The sequence below is a fragment of the Ranitomeya imitator genome, chromosome 5 (genome assembly GCF_032444005.1).
Source record: "Ranitomeya imitator isolate aRanImi1 chromosome 5, aRanImi1.pri, whole genome shotgun sequence".
Taxonomy (NCBI): domain Eukaryota; kingdom Metazoa; phylum Chordata; class Amphibia; order Anura; family Dendrobatidae; genus Ranitomeya; species Ranitomeya imitator.
The window spans coordinates 695641724-695667438 of NC_091286.1; the positions used below are offsets into that span (position 1 = coordinate 695641724).

Here is a 25715-nt window from a genome sequence, read left to right on the forward strand (position 1 = left end):
GTGTTGTTTGGAGAGGATTAGGGATTGCGGTCTGCGGACTTCCCACGTCTCAGAGCTCGTTCTATGATTTTGGGTTATTGTCAGATCACTGTATGTGCTCTGACCGCTATGTCCATTGTGGTACTGAATTGCCTTTCATAACAGGTTACTAACTATTTTTCATCCCTTATCGATGTTCTCCCTCAACCGTCATTCCCATTTGATTACTAGGCATCAAAATTAGACACCTGGCCAGAATTGGCAGAATATGCATTGCAGGAGCTTGCTTGCCCGGCAGCTAGTGTCCTATCAGAAAGAGTATTCAGTGCTGCAGGTTCAATATTAACCGAAAAAAGGACTCGTCTGGCTACCCAAAATGTTGATGATCTAACATTCATTAAAATGAACCACAACTGGATTTCGAATTCTTTTGCCCCACCTTGCCCGGAAGACACCTAGCTTTCCTATGAAAAGCTCTTGCCTGTGGACTACTGTGAATTACTTTTCGAATGTCTAATTTGCAGCAGCTGATTGTCCAGCATACGACATGTTTACACCTCCCTAAATGGCCAAACTCCCCACACGGGGCCGTGGTATCGCGACTTGGCGCAAGCACCCGTGAGAGTGCTGTTTGTCTGAAGAGGTGGGTGTGCCCGCTTTTGTTCGACGGCACTGCCACTGGGCCCCTCATAGTACAATAAAGTGTCTCTGGCGGTGGTGGTGCGCACCCAACGTCAGACACACTGTTGTAACATGAGGGGCCCTGGGCCTGTACCGCCGGCCACAAGAGAGTTCACCCAACCCCAGGTCAAACATTGCTTTACCACTTCCACAGTTATCTCTCACACTTCCACCAATGTTTAGTCTATGCGCTGACATCCTTCCATTCCTGCCACTGACAATACCATTGTGTTGACATGAATGATGGTACTTAACATAGTCAGGGGCAGTGTCCTCTATTTATCACAGTAAATACTTTGCGCTAAATTAGTAGGTCTGAAACTACGCAGAGGATCCCACCCCTGAACCTAATGATTGCACCCTTTAGTGTTTTCGTTTTGTTTTAATGCGAGACATTCACATTTATTTATTGTTTTGGACTACTAACTGGCAGACACTCATTACAATCGGCCTCCGCTGACCAGACCACTGCTGCCCGTCTACCCCTGGAATCAATTTTAAATTGCCTACAGCCAGCCCATTTTATTATGTTAGGCCTTTGAAGCCTGTCTGCGGCCCGTTCTTTCAACTACTACTACACTGACCTGTCTACTGCTGCCCGTGTACCCCTGGAACCAATTTTAAATTGCCAACAGCCCTATTTTTTTATGTTAGGCCTTCGAAGCCTGTCTGCGGTCCCTCCTTCCACTAGGCCTCCACTGACCATTCTACTGCTGCCCGTGTACCCCTGGAACCAATTTTAAATTGCCAACAGCCCTATTTTGTTATGTTAGGCCTTCGAAGCCTGTCTGCGGTCCCTTCTTTCTACTACTACTACACTGACCAGACCATTGCTGCCCGTGTACCCCTGGAACCAATTTTAAATTGCCTACAGCCCAATTTTTTTATGTTAGGCCTTCGAAGCCTGTCTGTGGTCCCTCCTTCCACAAGGCCTCCACTGACCATTCTACTGCTGCCCGTGTACCCCTGGAACCAATTTTAAATTGCCCACAGCCAGCTCAATTTTTTTTATGTTAGGCCTTCGAAGCCTGTCTGCGGTCCCTCCTTCCACTAGGCCTCCACTGACCATTCTACTGCTGCCCGTGTACCCCTGGAACCAATTTTAAATTGCCAACAGCCCTATTTTGTTATGTTAGGCCTTCGAAGCCTGTCTGCGGTCCCTTCTTTCTACTACTACTACACTGACCAGACCATTGCTGCCCGTGTACCCCTGGAACCAATTTTAAATTGCCTACAGCCCAATTTTTTTATGTTAGGCCTTCGAAGCCTGTCTGCGGTCCCTCCTTCCACTAGGCCTCCACTGACCATTCTACTGCTGCCCGTATACCCCTGGAACCAATTTTAAATTGCCTACAGCCCAATTTTTTTATGTTAGGCCTTCGAAGCCTGTCTGCGGTCCCTCCTTCCACTAGGCCTCCACTGACCATTCTACTGCTGCCCGTGTACCCCTGGAACCAATTTTAAATTGCCTACAGCCCAATTTTTTTATGTTAGGCCTTCGAAGCCTGTCTGCGGTCCCTCCTTCCACAAGGCCTCCTCTGACCATTCTACTGCTGCCCGTGTACCCCTGGAACCAATTTTAAATTGCCAACAGCCCTATTTTGTTATGTTAGGCCTTCGAAGCCTGTCTGCGGTCCCTTCTTTCTACTACTCCTACACTGACCAGACCACTGCTGCCCGTGTACCCCTGGAACCTATTTTTTATTGCATAGAGCATCCTTTTTTTAATAGTAGGCGTACAAAGTCTGTCTGCGGTCCACTATTGAAATTGTCCTCCACTGCCCAGAGCAATGCTGCCTGTGTACCCCTGTAACCTTTTTTAAGCTGCAGTGAGCCACATTTTTGGTTTAAGGCCTACTACCTGTGTCTGTCTGCGCCACTCAATTCAGCTGTGTTCCTTTGAAAAAAGCTGAGCGTCAATAGTCTTGTTTTCAGCCTCTAGGAATTTTAAAACTGCATTGGGGGTACAACTTTGGTAGGGCCTACTAACGGTGTCTGCCGCCCCAAGGTGTGCCCCAGGTTTCGTCCACATTGCTTCGGTCTTCCGACTCTCGTTTAGTAGTTGTAGAAAACTACACTGCATTAAGCCTACAAATTGGGTATGGGGTGTAGAGAGATGGTGTGTTCCACTCCAAGGTGTTCCCCAGGTTTCCTCGCCATTGCTTCGATCTTAATGCTCTCGTTTAGTAGTTGTTGGAAACTACGATGCATTAGGCCTACAAATTGGGTATGGGGTGTAGAGAGATGGTGTGTTACACTCCAAGGTGTTCCCCAGGTTTCCTCTCCATTGCTTCGATCTTCTGGCTCTCGTTTAGTAGTTGTTGGAAACTACACTGCATTAGGCCTACAAATTGGGTATGGGGTGTAGAGAGATGGTGTGTTCCACTCCAAGGTGTTCCCCAGGTTTCCTCGCCATTGCTTCGATCTTAATGCTCTCGTTTAGTAGTTGTTGGAAACTACACTGCATTAGGCCTACAAATTGGGTATGGGGTGTAGAGACGGTGTGTTCCACTCCAAGGTGTTCTCCAGGTTGCCTTTCCTGAGCTTCTATCTTCAGGCTCTCGTTTAGTAGTTGTTGGAAACTACACTGCATTAGGCCTACAAAATGGGTATGGGGTGTAGAGAGATGGTGTGTTCCACTCCAAGGTGTTCCCCAGGTTTCCTCGCCATTGCTTCAATCTTAATGCTCTCGTTTAGTAGTTGTTGGAAACTACGCTGCATTAGGCCTACAAATTGGGTATGGGGTGTAGAGAGATGGTGTGTTACACTCCAAGGTGTTCCCCAGGTTTCCTCTCCATTGCTTCGATCTTCTGGCTCTCGTTTAGTAGTTGTTGGAACCTACACTGCATTAGGCCTACAAATTGGGTATGGGGTGTAGAGAGATGGTGTGTTACACTCCAAGGTGTTCCCCAGGTTTCCTCTCCATTGCTTCGATCTTCTGGCTCTCGTTTAGTAGTTGTTGGAACCTACACTGCATTAGGCCTACAAATTGGGTATGGGGTGTAGAGAGATGGTGTGTTCCACTCCAAGGTGTTCCCCAGGTTTCGTCCACATTGCTTCGGTCTTCCGACTCTCGTTTAGTAGTTGTAGAAAACTACACTGCATTAGGCCTACAAATTGGGTATGTGGTGTAGAGAGATGGTGTGTTCCACTCCAAGGTGTTCCCCAGGTTTCCTCGCCATTGCTTCGATCTTAATGCTCTCGTTTAGTAGTTGTTGGAAACTACACTGCATTAGGCCTACAAATTGGGTATGGGGTGTAGAGACGGTGTGTTCCACTCCAAGGTGTTCTCCAGGTTGCCTTTCCTGAGCTTCTATCTTCAGGCTCTCGTTTAGTAGTTGTTGGAAACTACACTGCATTAGGCCTACAAAATGGGTATGGGGTGTAGAGAGATGGTGTGTTCCACTCCAAGGTGTTCCCCAGGTTTCCTCTCCATTGCTTCGATCTTCTGGCTCTCGTTTAGTAGTTGTTGGAAACTACACTGCATTAGGCCTACAAATTGGGTATGGGGTGTAGAGAGATGGTGTGTTCCACTCCAAGGTGTTCCCCAGGTTTCGTCCACATTGCTTCGGTCTTCCGACTCTCGTTTAGTAGTTGTAGAAAACTACACTGCATTAGGCCTACAAATTGGGTATGGGGTGTAGAGAGATGGTGTGTTACACTCCAAGGTGTTCCCCAGGTTTCCTCTCCATTGCTTCGATCTTCTGGCTCTCGTTTAGTAGTTGTTGGAAACTACACTGCATTAGGCCTACAAATTGGGTATGGGGTGTAGAGAGATGGTGTGTTCCACTCCAAGATGTTCCCCAGGTTTCCTCGCCATTGCTTCGATCTTAATGCTCTCGTTTAGTAGTTGTTGGAAACTACACTGCATTAGGCCTACAAATTAGGTATGGGGTGTAGAGACGGTGTGTTCCACTCCAAGGTGTTCTCCAGGTTGCCTTTCCTGAGCTTCTATCTTCAGGCTCTTGTTAAATAGTGGTTAAATGGAACAACTGCATTTGGCGTACTAGTTGGTTTGGGGCCTACTAACAGTGTCTGCCGCTCCTTGCTGTTTTCCTGGTTTCCTGTCCTGAAATTCCATTTTCAGGCTCTCGTTAAGTAGTTGTTAATGTTAGACTGCATTTGGCCTAGTTGGGTTGGGGCCTACTATCGGTGTCTGCCACTCCTTGCTGTTCTCCTCCACTGAACAAAGCTGTGCCGCCTGTTTACTACGGTTGCCAATTTTGAACTGCATTTCGACTACTTACTGATTTGGGCCTACTCTCTGTGTCAGCCTCTCATTCCAGTTGTCCTCCACTGCAATGCCCCCTGGTTAGTCCTGTGTTACCAATTTTGAACTGCATTTAGCCCACTTTATTCTTTGGGCCTATATCTGTGTTTCCTCCTCATCCTGCCCATTGCCCAGCCAGTGATAGATGAGTCTGCTGGTACATTGACCCATAACGCAAAATTCCCCGTGCACGCTACACTGCAAGATTGTGACCCTGCTGAAAGTCAGGTTCCTCTTCCCGCATACCATACCACCTTACACGGGGACAAAGAGGAAGGTGCAGATGAAAGTGCAGGTTCCTTCATCAGGTGGGGGAGGAATACTAGTTGGCGACGTCACTGGCACAGGGCCTCTCATAGTACGCAAAAGTGTTGCTGCCGGTGGGAGGCGCCCCCGCCGTGCAAACACACCGCTGTACTTTGAGGGGCCCTGTGCCAGTGCCAATGCCAACAAGTGGGCCCCCCCTGCTTGCTCAGGATCTCAGCACTTGCAAAGTTGAAATACTTACCTCTCCCTGCTCCACTGCCGTGACGTGTTCCAGATTTCCTGGGCCCACTAATTACTTGAACCAGCCCTACCCCCCACAACTTTAGCCAAATGACCCCCAATTTCAAATGCCTTCCAATTATTATAAGCTAAATTACGATTGACAAGCTTCAGTAAAAAGAATGGATGTTTTTGCCATTAAAATGGGCAGTGTAGGTGTTTTCCTGGCCTCCACTCACTGCCGACTATGCTGCCCCATTGACTTGCATTGGGTTTCGTGTTTCGGGCGATACCCGACTTTTCGCGATAATCGGCCGATTCCACTCGACTCGACTTCTAAGATAGTCAGGTTTCGCGAAACACGACTCGACTCTAAAAAGGTCAAGGTCGCTCAACCCTAGTCCTCTTTACTGTGTCCAGGGGATGTCCTCTTTACTGCGTCTAGGGGATGTACTCTTTATTTCGTCCAGGGGATGTCCTCTTTACTGCGTCCTGGGGATGTATTCTTGACTGCGTCCAGGGGATGTCCTCCTCACTGCATCCAGGGGATGTCCTCCTTACTACAAAGAGAATGTAGGATGACTGTCCCACCCTCGCGGTTAATCAAACGTCTTGAGAAACAATGGAGTTGCTGCAAGTCTGGAGGATATTTAATACTAAGTCAATAGATGGCCAAAACATGACCATATGGACCTCATCCATCACCCCCAAGGATTATGGGATCCTCCATCATCGTCAACATCTCACCGAGGTAGTTTACAAGATCTTACCAGCCGCCCCACGGCTCGCTGCACATCTTTATTCCTCAGACTGTAGATGACAGGGTTTAACATTGGGGTGATGACCGTGTAGAAAACCGCCACCATCTTGTCTGTATCTTCGGTGGCTACGCTCTTGGGTTGAATGTACATGAACATAGCTGTCCCGTAGAATATGGTCACCACCACTAGATGAGAAATACATGTAGAAAAAGCTTTGTATCGTCCAGAATGGATTCGGACAATGGAGACAAAAATCCTGAAATAGGAAATCATGATTAAACTAAGGGGGACGCAGAGCAGCACGGTGCTCCCTACCAGCTTAACAATGTTATTGATGTAGATATCGGTGCAGGAGAGTTGTAGTAACAGTGGGACCTCACAGAAGAAGTGGTTGATTATGTTAGGACCACAGTAGGTGAGACGATAAGTGAAATACATGTCCATGGATGAGATGATGCAGCCGGCCACCCATGAAGAACCGATCATCCAGACGCACACAATGCTATTCATAATCGCATTGTATCGTAGAGGGTCACATATAGCAACAAAGCGATCATAAGCCATGAAGGCCAGAAGAATACACTCCGTCTCCCCCAACCAAAGGTAAAAATAAACCTGCAGGGCACAGCCCATGAAGGAAATGGTCTTCTCCAACACAAGAAAGTTTACCAGCATCTTGGGAACGATGATGATCGTGTAGAAGATGTCCAAAAAGGACAGGCTGGACAGAAAGTAATACATGGAGTTGTGGAGGCGCGAGTCTGTTCTTACGGAAAGGATGAGACAAAGGTTAGCTACCAGAGTGAATGCGTAGATGATCAGGAAGATGTGGAAGAGTAAGACTTGGATTGAAGGGTCAGTAGAGAGGCCGATGAGGATGAACTCTGTTACTGTGCTAGAGTTAGTAGGATACATGGTGAATATCGTCAAACTGTGGGAAAATATCAACATTTTAACATGTTTAAAATAAATATATATGAAATATCAGCATTTTAAGGATTATTAAAAGTGGGTTTCAAAAGCATCCATGACAGAAGCTGCAAAATTCACACTTCTAAGCCTAAACGTCTCCATGCAATGGAGGATTATGATCGAGCCTCAGGAAAGATGCAGGCCTCAGCATTGCATTGGGAACCACATTATCTGAAGATCAGCGATCTGTTGTGTGCAGGCCGGAGTAAAGAGGTGGCCGTTATCCAAAATGTCCCTATTTCGAGAAGCCGAGAGTTGGCGGCTTCATTCCTGGTGGCCTGTAATGGGCTTGTACTGGTGATAGATGCAGTTCCCAGTGGGGTAAGGTTCATGTATCAGGTATTTATGGCAGATCCTGTTGACAACGATAATCAGTGGGATTAATCATTGTGCTCCTGGGTTATACCTGGAGGCCTCGAGTGGCTTATTCCTGAATACGTAGTTTCTCCAATGTCCTAATGTGATGAAGGGTTTGGTATATATATAAATTTATAGTTGATGGTCCACGTTGGTCATACAGTGGTGCTTGAAAGTTTCTGAAGCTTGGAGAACTTTGAACTTTTTCTGCGTAAATCTAACCTAAAACTTCATCAAATGTTCACATCAGTCTTGAAAGCGGATAAAGAACCAAATTAATCAAACAAGTCAACGATGTTAGACTTTGGGTTTTTTTATATTGAGGGAAATGATCCAATTTTACATCTTTGACTAAGAAAAGTATGTGACCCTTTGCTTTCAGTTTGACCTCTTTTTTTGCAGCAAGAATCCAAATGTTTGGCGGCACGGTGGCTCAGTGGTTAACACTGCAGTCTTGCAGCCCCGGAGTCCTGGGTTCAAATCCCTCAAAGGACAAAGAGGCAAGGAGTTTGTGGGGACAGTGATGATGTCTGTAAAGTTGGTTGATGATGGTGCTATAAAAGTGAGTAAAAAACAAATATTTCTGGCAATTGCAGATTATTCCTGCACATCTGCTTGGAGGAATTTTAGCCCAATCCTCCCTATGTTGGTAATTTCTCCATGAACTGCTTCCGTCAGATCGTTCCACGATATTTCTATAGGATTAATCCCCAGAGCTTTTTTCGGTGTTGCGTTTCTGTTTTTCGCTCCCCTCCTTCCCAGAGCCATAATCTTTTTAATTTTTTCATCAATATGGCCATGTGAGGGCTTATTTTTTGCGGGACGAGTTGTACTTTTGAACGACAACATTGGTTTTACCATGTTCTGTACTAGAAAACGGGAAAAATATTCCAAGTGCGGTGAAATTGCAAAAAAAAAGTGCAATCCCACACTTGTTTTGTTGTTTGGCTTTTTTGCTAGGTTTACTAAATGCTTAAACTGACCTTCCATTGTGATTCTCCAGGTCATTACGAGTTCATAGACACCAAACATGTCTAGGTTCTTTTTTATTTAAGTGGTGAAAAAAATTCCAAACTTTGCTAAAAAAAAAGAAAAATTGTGCCATTTTCCGATACCCGTATTGTCTCCATTTTTCATAATTTTGGGTCAGGTGAGGGCTTATTTTTTGCTCGCCAAGCTGATATTTTTAATAATACCATTTTGGTGCAGATACGTTCTTTTGATCACTCGTTATTGCATTTTAATGCAATGTTGTGGCGACCAAAAAAACCCTGTAATTCAGGTATTTCAAATTTTTTTCTTGCTACGCCGTTTGGCGATCAGGTTAATCCTTTTTCTTTATTGATAGATTGGGCGATTCTGAACGTGGCGATACCAAATATGTATATGTTTCATTTTTTTATTGTTTTATTTTGAATGGGGCGAAAGGCGGGTGATATGAACTTTTATATATTTTTTTTTATTTTTTTCACATTTTTAAAAACTTTTTTTTTACTTTTGCCATGGTTTAATAGTCTCCATGGGATAATAGAAGCAGGCACAACCCGATCGCCTCTGCTACATAGAGGCGATGTTCAGATCAGGTCAGAGAGGCCCAGCGCCTGCGCACTGCAGTACTTTGCCCTCAACAGGGCAAAGTACGCCTGCGCCGGAGCCGCGGCATGAAGACAAGAAGAGGACATCATCGTAAGAAGATGGGAGGCCCCAGACCGGACCGCGACGCCCATCAGATCGGACCGCCCCTGGGTGAGTATAATCTAACCTCTTTTTCTCATCTTTCAGGATACATCGGGGGCTTATCTACAGCATTCCAGAATGCTGTAAATAAGCCCCTGATTTCGGTGGGCCTAGCTCACCTTCGATTTTGGGGGTGACAGGTTCCCTTTAAATGCCGCTGTCAGTGTTTGACAGCAATATTTAACTAGCTAATAGGCTCGGGTGGATCGGGATTCCACCCGCGCCTCTTGCGGGCACATGTCAGCTGTTCAAAACAGCTGACATGTCTTGGCTTTGATGCGGCCTCACCGCCGGAGCCCATATCAAAGCAGGGGTTAAGGTCCAGACTGTGGCTCGGCCCTTCCAGAACTTTATCTTCATTCTTTGTAAAAATTATTTTGTAGAACGACTTGTGGCTTTGGGTCATGGTTGTTACAGGAGTTCTGTTCTCTTGAGACAGATCTCAATTTCCCTAGGATTTTCTGGCATAATTCAGACTTTAGATGAGAGCCGTCTGGCCCAGATACAGCAAAACCTCACAATCCACGATACCAACACTTTTGGTCTCATCTATCCTAAAACATTGTTCCAGTAGCCTTCTGGCTTGTCCGGATGATCTTTAGCAAATTGGAGATGCTCAGCAATGCTCTTTATGGAGAGCTGTGACTTTCTCCTTGCTCTTCTTCCATGTGCACAAATATTGTTCAGTGTCCCACTGATGATGGAGATTAACACTAGCTAATGTAAGAAAAAAAAGCCTTTAGTCACTTAGAGGTGACCTTGGGCTCCTTTGTGACCTTGCAGAGTGCTATAAACCTTGCTCTTGGAGTGATCTTTATGGCTAACCACTCCTTGGGAGGGTAACAATGCTCTTGAATTTTCTACGTTTACAATCTGATTGTGATTGGTGGAGTCCAAACTTTCTAGAGATGGCTCTGTAACCTCTTCCAGCCTGTTAAGCATCATCAACTCTTCTGAGGTTCCCAGAAATCTCCTTTGTTCGTGCCATGATACACTTCCACAGACATGTTGTAAAGATCAGACTATGATAAATTATTCCACCTCTTTAAATCAAACAGGTCGCCCACTCACACCCGATTACAATCAATGGGATGACAAATATCAAGCTCTAACTTCATTATCTGTTAATCCTAAAGGTTCACATACTTTTGCCACTTGTAGACATATGATATCAGTTCATTTTCCTCCTAAAAATGTCTCCTTTGTTAGCTTTGGTTAGGTATCTACTTCTAGGACTTGTGTGAAAATTTGATGTAGTAAAATTTAGGGAGCTATAAGAAAATTCTGCAGGATTCCAACTTTCAAACACAGCTGTAAATTATTATCTAACATCCACCGCGCCTGACTGAAGGCCGATATACGGTTATTTTATTTCCCATCATTAGTTGTTCGTTTGAGATTTTATTTTTCGTCCTGCAGCTTTTGACCCAGAATACGACCAGTCGCCTCTCCAGCCCTTCGTTACGATATGTACCCAACTTCTGCTCAGTGAAAATTGTGTAACCCGGCTCCCAGCCCCCATATGTAATACCGGGGGTCTGCCTACTTGGTCCAGTGCCCCCCCCCCAGGGACAAGAACCATGGTGTCACCACTACAGGTTCCATCTACTCTCCAGAGCTATATGCACTGTTTTTGAGGTACATGTAAGATACCAAAATAAAATGAAAAAGTGCATTTTTTTGCAGTTTTGTCACATCGACTTTATTAAAAGCAAATTTTGAAGCAATTTAAAAAAATTCTATAAAGATGGCATCAAAAATGGGCAGAAACTACCATAAACCTATACAAGGAAAGCAGCACAGATGTATCATGAATCTGTCCAAAAATTCCGGAAAAATAAACAAAAACACATAAAAGAGTCTAAAAGTACGGTCTCACCTTATATTTCTGATGTAATGAGCCTTTATGGGAAGTTTCTGCTAATGATCATAATAAATGTACTAAATCAGAGACAATTCACGTTCACAGATTTGTGTTGAAACTATCAGAGGAACCTTAGTATTGGATTTCTCGTTGGAGCAAAAACTAGTCATTTTCTTTGGAAAGAAGCCTAAAACGATGTCCTATTGGCGTTTTCCTTTAGGGACGTTTTTCAGATTGGGTCAACAACCTAAAATCTTAGTAATGCCACTTACGTAAAGAAAATATGAACTGGTCCTACACAGGAAAAAATATAAATATCGTTCCTCACCCAGGTTTAGGCGTTGTCTCTTTGGAGCTTTTTCTGGATGAGTTTCCACCAGTGGTATCTTGCCGGAAGTTCTCGGTTTTTTACATTTCTTGGTTTGTGTTGTATCAGTTTTCTCTCCAGTATATAACATCCCGCAGACTGTGATCTAATTCCCAACCTTCTCATTACTGGTGGCGCGGAGCCGCTTCTACACTTCAGAGACTAAATCACTGGTGGCACCAAAATTCTAGGTCATTACGTCTTGTTGAGCCTCAGAATATTTTTCTTCTAGTCATTAATTTTAAGTGTGATAGGACAGATGGTACGCAGAAATTTTAGATCATCACTGGAAACATAAAATCTTCTAAGGATGACCTTCACCTACGGCCAATTTTGGGACACTGTAACGAGATAAGGATATGGTGCCAAGGCTTAGATACTCAAATTGTGGTACCTCCTACAAGAAATGGTATGGTGGGCTCTCTTGCTTCTTGATGCCCCATGATCAGCTATTAACCGGTGCCTGCCCGGGTGTCCAATGAGCAAGCAAAGTTAACTTCAGATTTCGAAAGAATGAGCAAGTTCATCTGGTCATGTTGGTAAAAGTATGCAGTGTTGGACGCATGAAATTAGAGCATGGAAGTTACAGTTTCTTTTTCATTCCATGAGATGACGGATATAGATGTGGCATAACTTTTGGTGAGTATCATAGATGTCTAGAATTTCGGATATGCAATAATGCCATTGTTGACACAGAAAAAAAATTTGACGTTAATGTATGGAAACCATTGTTGCCCAAAGAAAAAGAGATGCAAAGTTGTAATAGTGGTCATCACACATGACACGGTGTCTGACACCATTGTTGATTCTCTATCGTGATTTCAGTAATCCACAGACCTGAATAGGCTCGGGTCTTCGTTACCCTCACGTTGACCACACCGGCACCGCTTACTTCACACAATCTTACACCGATGTCTCAGTCTCTCCCGCGGACCTTAAATTCTGCCTCTTCAACCCAGACTGTGCTGCCAATTGCTGAGTTTCTGAGACCCTGCTCTTAAATTCAGCCTCAACTTGTACGTTCACTCCAAAATTTCGTAGAGTAGACATGGCCACTCTACATTAATTTCTTCATCTAGGCCAGCCTAATTCAGGACTTTGCTTCCAGGCCACGACATCGGCCAGCTTTGCAACCTGTCATTTTAGGGTTTTGTTTATAGTTTCTATTGACATAAGAGATTTTGCTAACAAACTACTCAGCTACGTAGAGGCTGCCATAAGAGGTGGTGAGCTCTCCTTCAATGGAAGTCTTCAAACAGAAGCTGGACAGACATCTGTCTGGGATGATTTAGTGAGTCCTGCATTGGGCAGGGGGTTGGACACGATGACCCAGGAGGTCCCTTCCAATTCTAACATTCTATGAATCCTTCAACTCTAACCCACCACTGGTTCTTCAAAGGGAATATTATTTCACTCAGGCCTAGGAGACCCTGAACAGCTAAGCCCAAGATTGATGGTACACTCACCGATTGATGAAAATGTACATCAAAAACTTGCAGACCTTACTCTTCCATGACCTGACTATGTCAGCCCTCCTTGGACTCTTTGTTAGCTCAACAGTTGTTCTCGGACATACAGTTTGGCAGGTATCAAAACAGAATACTGGTCTGAACAGGTGCATACTAAGTGCAGCAATCTCCATCCATAACTAACAAAAAAAGTTGTTATAGCATGCAAACATGAAATATATCAAATTAGAGTGGCATTACTGCTCTAGAAAATAGGAAAAAACAAAGATACTTAGTGCGTAATTTGGCCAATTCATCCATGCCCTACAGCCGCGGCACGGCAATCTTCTTTTGCTGGGAACCTAATCTAATGTGAATCCTCTCCTGGACTGATAGCCTACATTTAAAACATTTCCTGCTGTGATCACTATAGGCTGATGTTGGTGGTGGCCCAACAGCTGACCTGACAAACAAAACATTTATATGGCACAACATACAATGGCATGCAAAAAATATTTTTATCTTTTACATTTAAAGATTACAAAAAGGAAAATGGGCCAATGCAAAAGTTTGGGCACACCCCTTTTGCAAGTATCACAGCTTGTAAACTCTTTTTTGTAACCAAAAAAATAATTTTTCAATTCTTTTTTGTGGGATTTTCCTCCATTCTTCCTTGGAGAATTCCTCCAGTTCTGTGAGATTGCTGGGGCATCTTGCATCCTCTGCTATTTTGAGGTCTCGCCACAGATTTTCAATGATGTTCAGATCAGTGAACTGTGAGGGCCATTGCAAAACCTTCCGCTTGTGCCTTTTGAGGTCGTCTATTGTGGATTTTGGCGTGTGTTATGAATCATTCTCCATTTATAGAAGCCATCCTCTTCTTCTCTTCACCTTCACCTTTTTTTTACTGATGGTTATGTTTGCATCAAGAATTTGTTGAAATTTAACTGAATCCATTCTTCCCTCTACCCGTGAAATGTTTCCTGTGCCATTGGCTGTAACACAAACCCAAATCATGATTGATCCACCCCCATGCTTAATGGTTGGCGAGATGTTCTTTTTCTGAATTTCTGTGCCCTTTTTTCTCTGCACATATCTTTGATCATTGTTGCCAAAGACTTCTATTTTACCCTCATCGGTCCACAGGACTTGTTTCCAAAATGCATCAGGCTTGTTTAGATGTTCTTTTGCATACTTCTGATGCTGAATTTAATGGTGAGGATGCAGGGGAGGTTTTCTTCAGATGACTCTTCCGGGAAGGCCATATATGTGCTGGTGTTTCTGAAGAGTAGAACAATGTACCACAACTCCAGAGTCTGCTAAATCTTGCTGAAGGTCTTTTGCAGTTAAGCGGGGGATCTGATTTGTCTCTCTAGCAATCGTACAACCAGCTCTCACTGAAATTTTGCTTGGTCTTCCAGACCTAACGGTACCGTCACACTTTAGCGACGCTGCAGCTATACCGATAACGATTCGGATCGCTGCAGCATCGCTGTTTGGTCGCTGGAGAGCTGTCACACAGACCGCTCTCCAGCGACCAACGATCCCGAGGTCCCCGGTAACCAGGGTAAACATCGGGTTACTAAGCGCAGGGCCGCGCTTAGTAACCCGATGTTTACCCTGGTTACCATCGTTAAAGTAAAAAAAACAAACACTACATACTTACCTACCGCTATCTGTCCCCGGCGCTCTGTTTTCTCTGCTCTGGCTGTGAGCACAGCGGCCGGAAAGCAGAGCGGTGACGTCACCGCTGTGCTTTCCGGCTGCCCGGCGCTCACAGCCAGACCAGAGAAGCAGAGCGCCGAGGACAGATAGCGGTAGGTAAGTATGTAGCGTTTGTTTTTTTTACTTTAACGATGGTAACCAGGGTAAACATCGGGTTACTAAGCGCGGCCCTGCGCTTAGTAACCCGATGTTTACCCTGGTTACCAGCGAAGACATCGCTGAATCGGCGTCACACACGCCGATTCAGCGATGTCAGCGGGACCTCAACGATCAAAAAATGGCCCAGGCCATTCCGACACGACCAGCGATCTCACAGCAGGGGCCTGATCGCTGCTACGTGTCACACATAGCGAGATCGCTACTGAGATCGCTGTTGCGTCACAAAACTTGTGACTCAGCAGCGATCTCGCTAGCGATCTCGCTATGTGTGACGGGGGCTTTATCTTAACCTCCATTGTTCCTGATAACGGCCATTTCTTAATTACATTTTGTACTGAGGAAAGGGAAACTTGGAAATGCTTTGCTATCTTCTTATAGCCTTCTCCTGCTTTGTGGGCTTCCACCATTCTCAGAGTGCTAGGCAGTTGCTTAGAAGAACCCATGGCTGCTGTTTTTGGCACGAGGTTAGAGGAGGCTGGGTTTTTATAAAGCTGGGAAATTTCATCACCTGGCCTTTCCCAACGATGATAGTGAACAAGCCATAACCATAACAGACAGGCAATTAACAGTAAAAAGAAAGCATTTGCACTACTAAAGCAGGATGGCACCATTGAAGCTCTAAAAAACTATAGGGAGAAAAATACTTTATCTAAAAAACTAATTAAAGCTGCCAAAAAGGAAACAGAGAAGCACATTGCTAAGGAGAGTAAAACTAATCCCAAACTGTTCTTCAACTATATCAATAGTAAAAGAATAAAAACTGAAAATGTAGGCCCCTTAAAAAATAGTGAGGAAAGAATGGTTGTAGATGACGAGGAAAAAGCTAACATATTAAACACCTTCTTCTCCACGGTATTCACGGTGGAAAATGAAATGCTAGGTGAAATCCCAAGAAACAATGAAAACCCTATATTAAGGGTCACCAATCTAACCCAAGAAGAGGTGCGAAACCGGCTAAATAAGATTAAAATAGATAAATCTCCGGGTCCGGATGGCATACACCCACGAGTACTAAGAGAACTAAGTAATGTAATAGATAAACCATTATTTCTTATTTTTAGTGACTCTATAGCGACAGGGTCTGTTCCGCAGGACTGGCGCATAGCAAATGTGGTGCCAATATTCAAAAAGGGCTCTAAAAGTGAACCTGGAAATTATAGGCCAGTAAGTCTAACCTCTATAGTTGGTAAAATATTTGAAGGGTTTCTGAGGGATGTTATTCTGGATTATCTCAATGAGAATAACTGTGTAACTCCATATCAGCATGGGTTTATGAGAAATCGCTCCTGTCAAACCAATCTAATCAGTTTTTATGAAGAGGTAAGCTATAGGCTGGACCACGGTGAGTCATTGGACGTGGTATATCTCGATTTTTCCAAAGCGTTTGATACCGTGCCGCACAAGAGGTTGGTACACAAAATGAGAATGCTTGGTCTGGGGGAAAATGTGTGTAAATGGGTTAGTAACTGGCTTAGTGATAGAAAGCAGAGGGTGGTTATAAATGGTATAGTCTCTAACTGGGTCGCTGTGACCAGTGGGGTACCGCAGGGGTCAGTATTGGGACCTGTTCTCTTCAACATATTCATTAATGATCTGGTAGAAGGTTTACACAGTAAAATATCGATATTTGTAGATAATACAAAACTATGTAAAGCAGTTAATACAAGAGAAGATAGTATTCTGCTACAGATGGATCTGGATAAGTTGGAAACTTGGGCTGAAAGGTGGCAGATGAGGTTTAACAATGATAAATGTAAGGTTATACACATGGGAAGAAGGAATCAATATCACCATTACACACTGAATGGGAAACCACTGGGTAAATCTGACAGGGAGAAGGACTTGGGGATCCTAGTTAATGATAAACTTACCTGGAGCAGCCAGTGCCAGGCAGCAGCTGCCAAGGCAAACAGGATCATGGGGTGCATTAAAAGAGGTCTGGATACACATGATGAGAGCATTATACTGCCTCTGTACAAATCCCTAGTTAGACCGCACATGGAGTACTGTGTCCAGTTTTGGGCACCGGTGCTCAGGAAGGATATAATGGAACTAGAGAGAGTACAAAGGAGGGCAACAAAATTAATAAAGGGGATGGGAGAACTACAATACCCAGATAGATTAGCGAAATTAGGATTATTTAGTCTAGAAAAAAGACGACTGAGGGGCGATCTAATAACCATGTATAAGTATATAAGGGGACAATACAAATATCTCGCTGAGGATCTGTTTATACCAAGGAAGGTGACGGGCACAAGGGGGCATTCTTTGCGTCTGGAGGAGAGAAGGTTTTTCCACCAACATAGAAGAGGATTCTTTACTGTTAGGGCAGTGAGAATCTGGAATTGCTTGCCTGAGGAGGTGGTGATGGCGAACTCAGTCGAGGGGTTCAAGAGAGGCCTGGATGTCTTCCTGGAGCAGAACAATATTGTATCATACAATTATTAGGTTCTGTAGAAGGACGTAGATCTGGGGATTTATTGTGATGGAATATAGGCTGAACTGGATGGACAAATGTCTTTTTTTGGCCTTACTAACTATGTTACTATGTTACTATAACAGGCTAATTAAGGTAGGGTTGAAACCTTGATCAAAGTTATCTGAACATAGAAATCTCCAAGGGTGCCCAAACATGTGCATGAGCCCATTATCCTTTTTGTAATTTTTAAAATGTAAAAAAAATGATATTTTTTTGCCTAAAATACAAAGGAAATGTGTCATCTTTAACTTGATGCTTTTTAGAGATCATTCCATCTCAACTTGCTTAACTGTTCTCAATAAGAGTAAATTTTGACCAGGGGTGCCAAAATTTTACACGCCACTGTATGTATATAGCATACCCAGTCAACGTTAACTCCTTACAGGAATAGGCAATAATAACTCATACATGGGCAATCTATAGGCTGCAAATAAAAGGGGGTCTCATTTTTGCCTGTTATTGCTATTTGAATAATTCATTTCATTGCCGGGTACAATAGGTAACGTAGAATGGAAATACCATATGGTGTTTGTGGGTTCAATTTAGAAAATAAAGGCTTGGTGTGCAATCGTATGTCGCCCAAATAAATGCTAAAAGTGCAATATTCTTACTTATATTTGGCTGGTAAGGTCAATGGACTGGTTGGCTTATATGTTGGGAAGCGTTTCTGATTTGTGGTGGTCTGAATACAAGGTCATATTTACACATCCAGGTGGCATGGTCTGTAGTTTATGGACTATCTACCTCCCGACCCAAACTCAGTGCGGAGACCCTCAGTCAGTCCATACATCAAGGTCATTACTCAGGTCAGATTCACACATTCCTATGCCACAGTCTAAGTATGAAGGGCTACCTCAAAAGGAGCAAGACCACCAACAGTACCGGAAAGACTTGTCCAGTCTGTGATTGGTTCCAAGAGTAGTTCGCGAAAATCGTTGAACCAGACTAAAATTACACAAGAGTCAGAGCCATTTCTATCTAAAATAAACCTTTAATGAACCAGAAGCATCGACCATGGGTCCAGCCTTACAGAACAGAGATACATTTCTTAATCTGTCTCAGAGCTCTTTGTACATCCTTATTTCTCAGACTGTATATCAAAGGGTTTAACATGGGGGTAACAACCGTGTAGAAGACAGACATCAGCTTGTCGGTTACCTCCGTGGATGAATACCTGGGCCTCATGTACATGAATGAAGCTGTCCCATAGAAGATGATGACCACGGTAATGTGTGACACACTTGTGGAGATGGCCTTGTGCTTTCGAGAACCGATTTTGACAAGAACTACAAAAATCTGCACGTAAGAAAAAAGAATAAGACATACGGGAACGATGAGCAAGATGAAGCTTCCTACCAAGGTTACAATGTTATTAACGGAGATGTCACTGCAGGACAACTGGAGCAATGATGGAGCTTCACAGAAGAAGTGGTCGATGGTGACGGGACCACAGAATCTCAACTGATACATAAAGTATATATCCGAGGAGGAAATGATACAACCAACAACCCAGGAGACACTGATCATCCTGACACAAGACATCGTGTTCATAATCACGCTGTAATGTAAGGGGTGACAGATGGCAACATATCTGTCATAAGCCATGAAGGCCAACAGGATGCACTCAGTTTCCCCCATAAACAGGTAGAAATAAACCTGAAGAAGGCACCCGGTGAAGGAGATGTTTTTGGAAGACAAGGCAATGTTCACCAACATCTTAGGAACGATAATTGAGGTGTAACAGATGTCAAGGATGGAAAGATTTGAAAGAAAGAAGTACATGGAGTGGTGAAGACGACGGTCTATTCTCACGGCCACAACGAGGAGGAAATTCCCAACAACAGTCGACACGTAGAGCAGTAAAAATAAGTGGAACAAAAGCAATTGGATCTTTGGATTTTCTGATAGTCCAAGGAGGATGAATTCATCGGTCCTGGTCTGGTTGACAATTTCCATGCCAGTTAACGTCAGAAATGGAAAGAAACAGCTAAGAGATCAGAACCGTGCAAGGACTGAGGTCTGTATTTATTTTTTTCATCTTTGTTCCCCAGATGACGACTCAACAACAGATCAAATTTCCCAACAATGGTCCAAGTTTGTTTTTTTTCCCCAAACAATGCAATCAAATTATTTATTCCTACAATGTAGAACATTTACAAGTAAGTTTGTTTTAAGAATTCCAAACTACTTAAAAAAAAACCCAAGTAGATCAGCCGGTAACCGTCATCGATACGCAACTCAGACTACATACGGATGCAAGTCTGAAAGCATTCAACTTTTCATCTTGCCAATTTAAAAAAAAATGCAGGTTTTTAATGTTTTTTCTCAGTTTATAATTGTAGTCATTGGCTTCATCTCTATTTTTATATTTTCAGTTAACTAAGTTAATATTGAAGCTATAATAAGATTCTGCATTTTTGGTAGATTGAAACCTCCAAGATTTAGGAAGGTTACATTGTACTCAAGTTATAATAAAATTCTCCGAGGCTCAAGAGCAACACTGCTGAAAGTGAGATATGAGGCATTACGGTTCAAAAGTTTTAGATGGGTGGAAAAAATGCTTGGAAATAAAAATTATTTAAAAAACAGAAGTTTTAATAGATTACTAATATCAAGTAACAAAATGCAAAAGTGAATGAACAAAAGAGAAATCTAAGTTCCGTCAGCCTTTAGTGACGCCTCATCATCTACATCGCTTATTCTCAGTCACTGGATCATAGTTTTTGAAGGAACTCGGCTGAAGGTTGTGCCAAGCATCTTGGAGACCTGACCCCAGATCTTCTGTGTATGAGGCTTGTGTGGATCCTTCAGTCTCTTCATGAGATCACAGACAGACAGTATGATGTGAGATCAGGGCTCTGTGGGGCCGAATCATCACTTCTCGGAATCCACTTGTTTTTAATGATGTTGGCTGGACATTGGGGGTTGTTGTACGGCTGCAGAATAAATTTGGAGCCGCTCAGACACCTCCTTATGGTATCACATGATGGGTACAGTGTCTCCTGGATTTCTCAGCACTGGGAAAACCAACTGAATGACAGGAGGTCACCAGCTACTGATGATGGAGGTGACAGGAGGTCACCAGATACTGATGATGGAGGTGATGGCAGGCACCAGATACGGATGATGGAGGAGATGGGCGGTCACCAGATACTGATGATGGAGGAGACGGGCGGTCACCAGATACTGATGATGGAGGTGACGGGAGATCACCAGATACTGATGATGGAGAAGAAGGGCGATCACCAGATACTGATGATGGAGGAGACGGGCGGTCACCAGATACTGATGATGGAGGAGACGAGCGGTCACCAGATACTGATGATGGAGGAGACGAGCGGTCACCAGATACTGATGATGGAGGAGACGGGCGGTCACCAGATACTGATGATGGAGGAGACGAGCGGTCACCAGATACTGATGATGGAGGAGACGAGCGGTCACCAGATACTGATGATGGAGGAGACGGGCGGTCACCAGACACTGATGATGGAGGAGACGAGCGGTCACCAGATACTGATGATGGAGGTGACGAGCGGTCACCAGATACTGATGATGGAGGTGATGGCAGGCACCAGATACGGATGATGGAGGAGATGGCAGGCACCAGATACTGATGATGGAGGTGACGGGCGGTCACCAGATACTGATGATGGAGGTGATGGCAGGCACCAGATACGGATGATGGAGGAGATGGGCGGTCACCAGATACTGATGATGGAGGTGACGGGAGATCACCAGAAACTGATGATGGAGGAGACGGGCGATCACCAGATACTGATGATGGAGGAGACGAGCGGTCACCAGATACTGATGATGGAGGTGATGGCAGGCACCAGATACGGATGATGGAGGAGATGGGCGGTCACCAGATACTGATGATGGAGGTGACGGGAGATCACCAGATACTGATGATGGAGGAGACGGGCGATCACCAGATAATGATGATGGAGGAGACGGGCGGTCACCAGATACAGATGATGGAGGAGACGAGTGGTCACCAGATACTGATGATGGAGGTGACGGGCGGTCACCAGATACTGATGATGGAGGAGATGAGCGGTCACCAGATACTGATGATGGAGGAGACGAGCGGTCACCAGATACTGATGATGGAGGTGACGGCCGGTCACCAGATACTGATGATGGAAGTGACGGCCGGTCACCAGATACTGATGATGGAAGCGACGGACGGTCACCAGATACTGATGATGGAGGAGACGGGAGATCACCAGATACTGATGATGGAGGTGACGAGTTGTCAACAGATACAGATGATGGAGGTGACAGGAGGTCACCAGCTACTGATAATGGAGGTGATGAGGGGTCACCAGATACTGATGATGGAGGTGACGGGCGGTCACCAGATACTGATGATGGAGGAGATGAGCGGTCACCAGATACTGATGATGGAGGAGACGGGCGGTCACCAGATACTGATGATGGAGGAGACGGGCGGTCACCAGATACTGATGATGGAGGTGACGAGTGGTCACCAGATACTGATGATGGATGTGACGGAAGGTCACCAGCTACTGATGATGGAGGAGAGGGGCGGTCACCAGCTACTGATCATGGAGGTGATGAGGGGTCACCAGATACTGATGATGGAGGTGATGAGGGGTCACCAGATACTGATGATGGAGGTGATGAGGGGTCACCAGATACTGATGATGGAGGTGATGAGGGGTCACCAGATACTGATGATGGAGGTGATGGGAAGACACCAGATACTGATGGTGGAGGAGACGGGCGGTCACCAGATACTGATGATGGAGGTGATGAGGGGTCACCAGATACTGATGATGGAGGAGACGGGAGGTCACCAGATACTTATGATGGAGGTGATGAGGGGTCACCAGATACTGATGATGGAGGAGACGGGCGGTCACCAGATACTGATGATGGAGGTGATGGGAAGACACCAGATACTGATGGTGGAGGAGACGGGCGGTCACCAGATACTGATGATGGAGGTGATGAGAGGTCACCAGATACTGATGATGGAGGTGATGAGAGGTCACCAGATACTGATGATGGAGGTGATGAGGGGTCACCAGATACTGATGATGGAGGTGACGAGTGGTCACCAGCTACTGATGGTGGAGGTGATGGGAAGACACCAGATACTGATGATGGAGGCTACGCGCGGTCACCAGATACTGATAATGAAGGTTACTTGTGGTAACCAGATTCTGATAATGGAGGCCATGGCGGTGACCAGATACTAATGGGATTTACATTTCTCATTTGTTCATTGACTATGAAAATCGTGTTACTTTGCAGCTTATTTCTACTCCTGGCTAAAACGTTTGCACACCACTGTATACACAGAACTCTTATTCTGAAGATGAAATGAAATGGAGAAAGATCAGTGCAAGGAATTAGAGACTCCATATATGCCCAACGAGAGAAAACGTGTATAAATGAGCAGTTACATTACAATAAAATATCCGCCTTATGTTTCTTGCAGAGACACATGGACCGCCTGAAGTTTGGGACAATCTCCGAGTCACTACTCATGAGTTTTATGTGGTAGATCTTCACTTTGAGCACTTACTATATATACTAACCATTTATCTTTAGCAGATTAACAATCTTATATGTGGCACTTTACTGACACCACCACCCCGATACAAAACAGCCAAAATTCCGATCAGTCGATTATCCTTTTCCAAGACAAACCGTAATTTTACTACCATAGCTCACTTAATGCCTAAGTTACAAAACAATATTTATTAATTCAAAAAAATTTTGCCATTTAATTTGTCAAAATTTCATTTTTTTGCATTTTTGAAAATGAAAGGTAAATAAAAAAAAAAAAACAAGAAGCCTTCATTTAAATTCAAAGTTTAATGATGAAAATACTCACAATTTCCTTACTAATAAAGATCAGTAAAATGATCATTCCTATTTTAAAAAGTAATTTATTTAGAAATTGACATTCTATAATAAATATGCAATATTTAAAAATTCTAATATTAAAAATGTTAAATAAATGCGACGAGCGGTCACCAGATACTGATGATGGAGGAGACGGGCGGTCACCAGATACTGATGATGGAGGAGACGAGCGGTCACCAGATACTGATGATGGAGGAGACGAGCGGTCACCAGATACTGATGATGGAGGAGATGGGCAGTCACCAGATACTGATGATGGAGGTGACGAGCGGTCACAAGATACTGATGATGGAGGAGACGAGCGGTCACCAGATACTGATGATGGAGGAGATGGGCAGTCACCAGATACTGATGATGGAGGAGACGGGCGGTCACCAGATACTGATGATGGAGGTGACGGGCGGTCACCAGATACTGATGATGGAGGAGACGAGCGGTCACCAGATACTGATGATGGAGGAGACGAGCGGTCACCAGATACTGATGATGGAGGAGACGAGCGGTCACCAGATACTGATGATGGAGGTGATGGCAGGCACCAGATACGGATGATGGAGGAGATGGGCGGTCACCAGATACTGATGATGGAGGAGACAAGCGGTCACCAGATACTGATGATGGAGGAGACAAGCGGTCACCAGATACTGATGATGGAGGTGATGAGGGGTCAACAGATACTGATGATGGAGGTGATGGCAGGCACCAGATACGGATGATGGAGGAGATGGGCGGTCACCAGATACTGATGATGGAGGGGACGGGCGGTCACCAGATACTGATGATGGAGGGGACGGGCGGTCACCAGATACTGATGATGGAGGCGACGGGCGGTCACCAGATACTGATGATGGAGGTGATGAGGGGTCAACAGATACTGATGATGGAGGAGACGAGCGGTCACCAGATACTGATGATGGAGGTGATGAGGGGTCACCAGATACTGATAATGGAGGTGATGAGGGGTCACCAGATACTGATGATGGAGGAGACGGGCGGTCACCAGATACTGATGATGGAGGAGACGGGCGGTCACCAGATACTGATGATGGAGGTGAAGGGCGGTCACCAGATACTGATGATGGAAGAGACGAGCGGTCACCAGATACTGATGATGGAGGAGACGGGCGGTCACCAGATACTGATGATGGAGGAGACGGGAGGTCACCAGATACTGATGATGGAGGAGACGGGCGGTCACCAGATACTGATGATGGAGGAGACGAGCGGTCACCAGATACTGATGATGGAGGAGACGGGTGGTCACCAGATACTGATGATGGAGGAGACGAGCGGTCACCAGATACTGATGATGGAGGAGACGAGCGGTCACCAGATACTGATGATGGAGGAGACGGGAGGTCACCAGATACTGATGATGGAGGTGACGGGCGGTCACCAGATACTGATGATGGAGGAGACGGGCGGTCACCAGATACTGATGATGGAGGTGATGGGCGGTCACCAGATACTGATGATGGAGGAGACGGGCGGTCACCAGATACTGATGATGGAGGAGACGGGCGGTCACCAGATACTGATGATGGAGGAGACGGGCGGTCACCAGATACTGATGATGGAGGAGACGGGCGGTCACCAGATACTGATGATGGAGGAGACGAGCGGTCACCAGATACTGATGATGGAGGAGACGGGCGGTCACCAGATACTGATGATGGAGGAGACGAGCGGTCACCAGATACTGATGATGGAGGTGACGGGAGATCACCAGATACTGATGATGGAGGTGATGAGGGGTCAACAGATACTGATGATGGAGGTGATGGCAGGCACCAGATACGGATGATGGAGGAGATGGGCGGTCACCAGATACTGATGATGGAGGTGACGGGAGATCACCAGATACTGATGATGGAGGTGATGAGGGGTCAACAGATACTGATGATGGAGGTGACAGGAGGTCACCAGCTACTGATAATGGAGGTGATGAGGGGTCACCAGATACTGATGATGGAGGAGACGGGCGGTCACCAGATACTGATGATGGAGGAGACGGGCGGTCACCAGATACTGATGATGGAGGTGACGGAAGGTCACCAGCTACTGATCATGGAGGTGATGAGGGGTCACCAGATACTGATGATGGAGGTGATGAGGGGTCACCAGATACTGATGATGGAGGTGATGGGGGGTCACCAGATACTGATGATGGAGGTGATGGGAAGACACCAGATACTGATGGTGGAGGAGACGGGCGGTCACCAGATACTGATGATGGAGGTGATGAGGGGTCACCAGATACTGATGATGGAGGTGATGAGGGGTCACCAGATACTGATGATGGAGGAGACGGGCGGTCACCAGATACTGATGATGGAGGTGATGGGAAGACACCAGATACTGATGGTGGAGGAGACGGGCGGTCACCAGATACTGATGATGGAGGTGATGAGGGGTCACCAGATACTGATGATGGAGGTGATGAGGGGTCACCAGATACTGATGATGGAGGAGACGGGCGGTCACCAGATACTGATGATGGAGGTGATGAGGGGTCACCAGATACTG

The 25715-nt window shown here is 45.1% G+C and overlaps 2 protein-coding genes across 2 annotated transcripts; both read right to left on the minus strand.

The window, feature by feature from the left end:
* Nucleotides 1-6159: 6159 nt before the first annotated feature.
* On the minus strand, nt 6160-7092 carry LOC138637954 (olfactory receptor 2D3-like). The gene has a single exon (XM_069726874.1). It carries the CDS (start codon nt 7090-7092, stop codon nt 6160-6162), a length of 933 nt encoding a protein of 310 aa, XP_069582975.1.
* An 11219-nt stretch (nt 7093-18311) lies between these two features.
* On the minus strand, nt 18312-19241 carry LOC138637955 (olfactory receptor 10A7-like). The gene has a single exon (XM_069726876.1). The coding sequence runs from the start codon at nt 19239-19241 to the stop codon at nt 18312-18314; it is 930 nt and encodes a 309-aa protein (XP_069582977.1).
* Nucleotides 19242-25715: the final 6474 nt, after the last annotated feature.

Coding starts and splice junctions, on each gene's coding strand:
- LOC138637955 (XM_069726876.1), bottom strand. CDS start 19,241: ATGGAAATTGTCAACCAGACCAGGACCGATGAATTCATCCTCCTTGGA.
- LOC138637954 (XM_069726874.1), bottom strand. CDS start 7,092: ATGTATCCTACTAACTCTAGCACAGTAACAGAGTTCATCCTCATCGGC.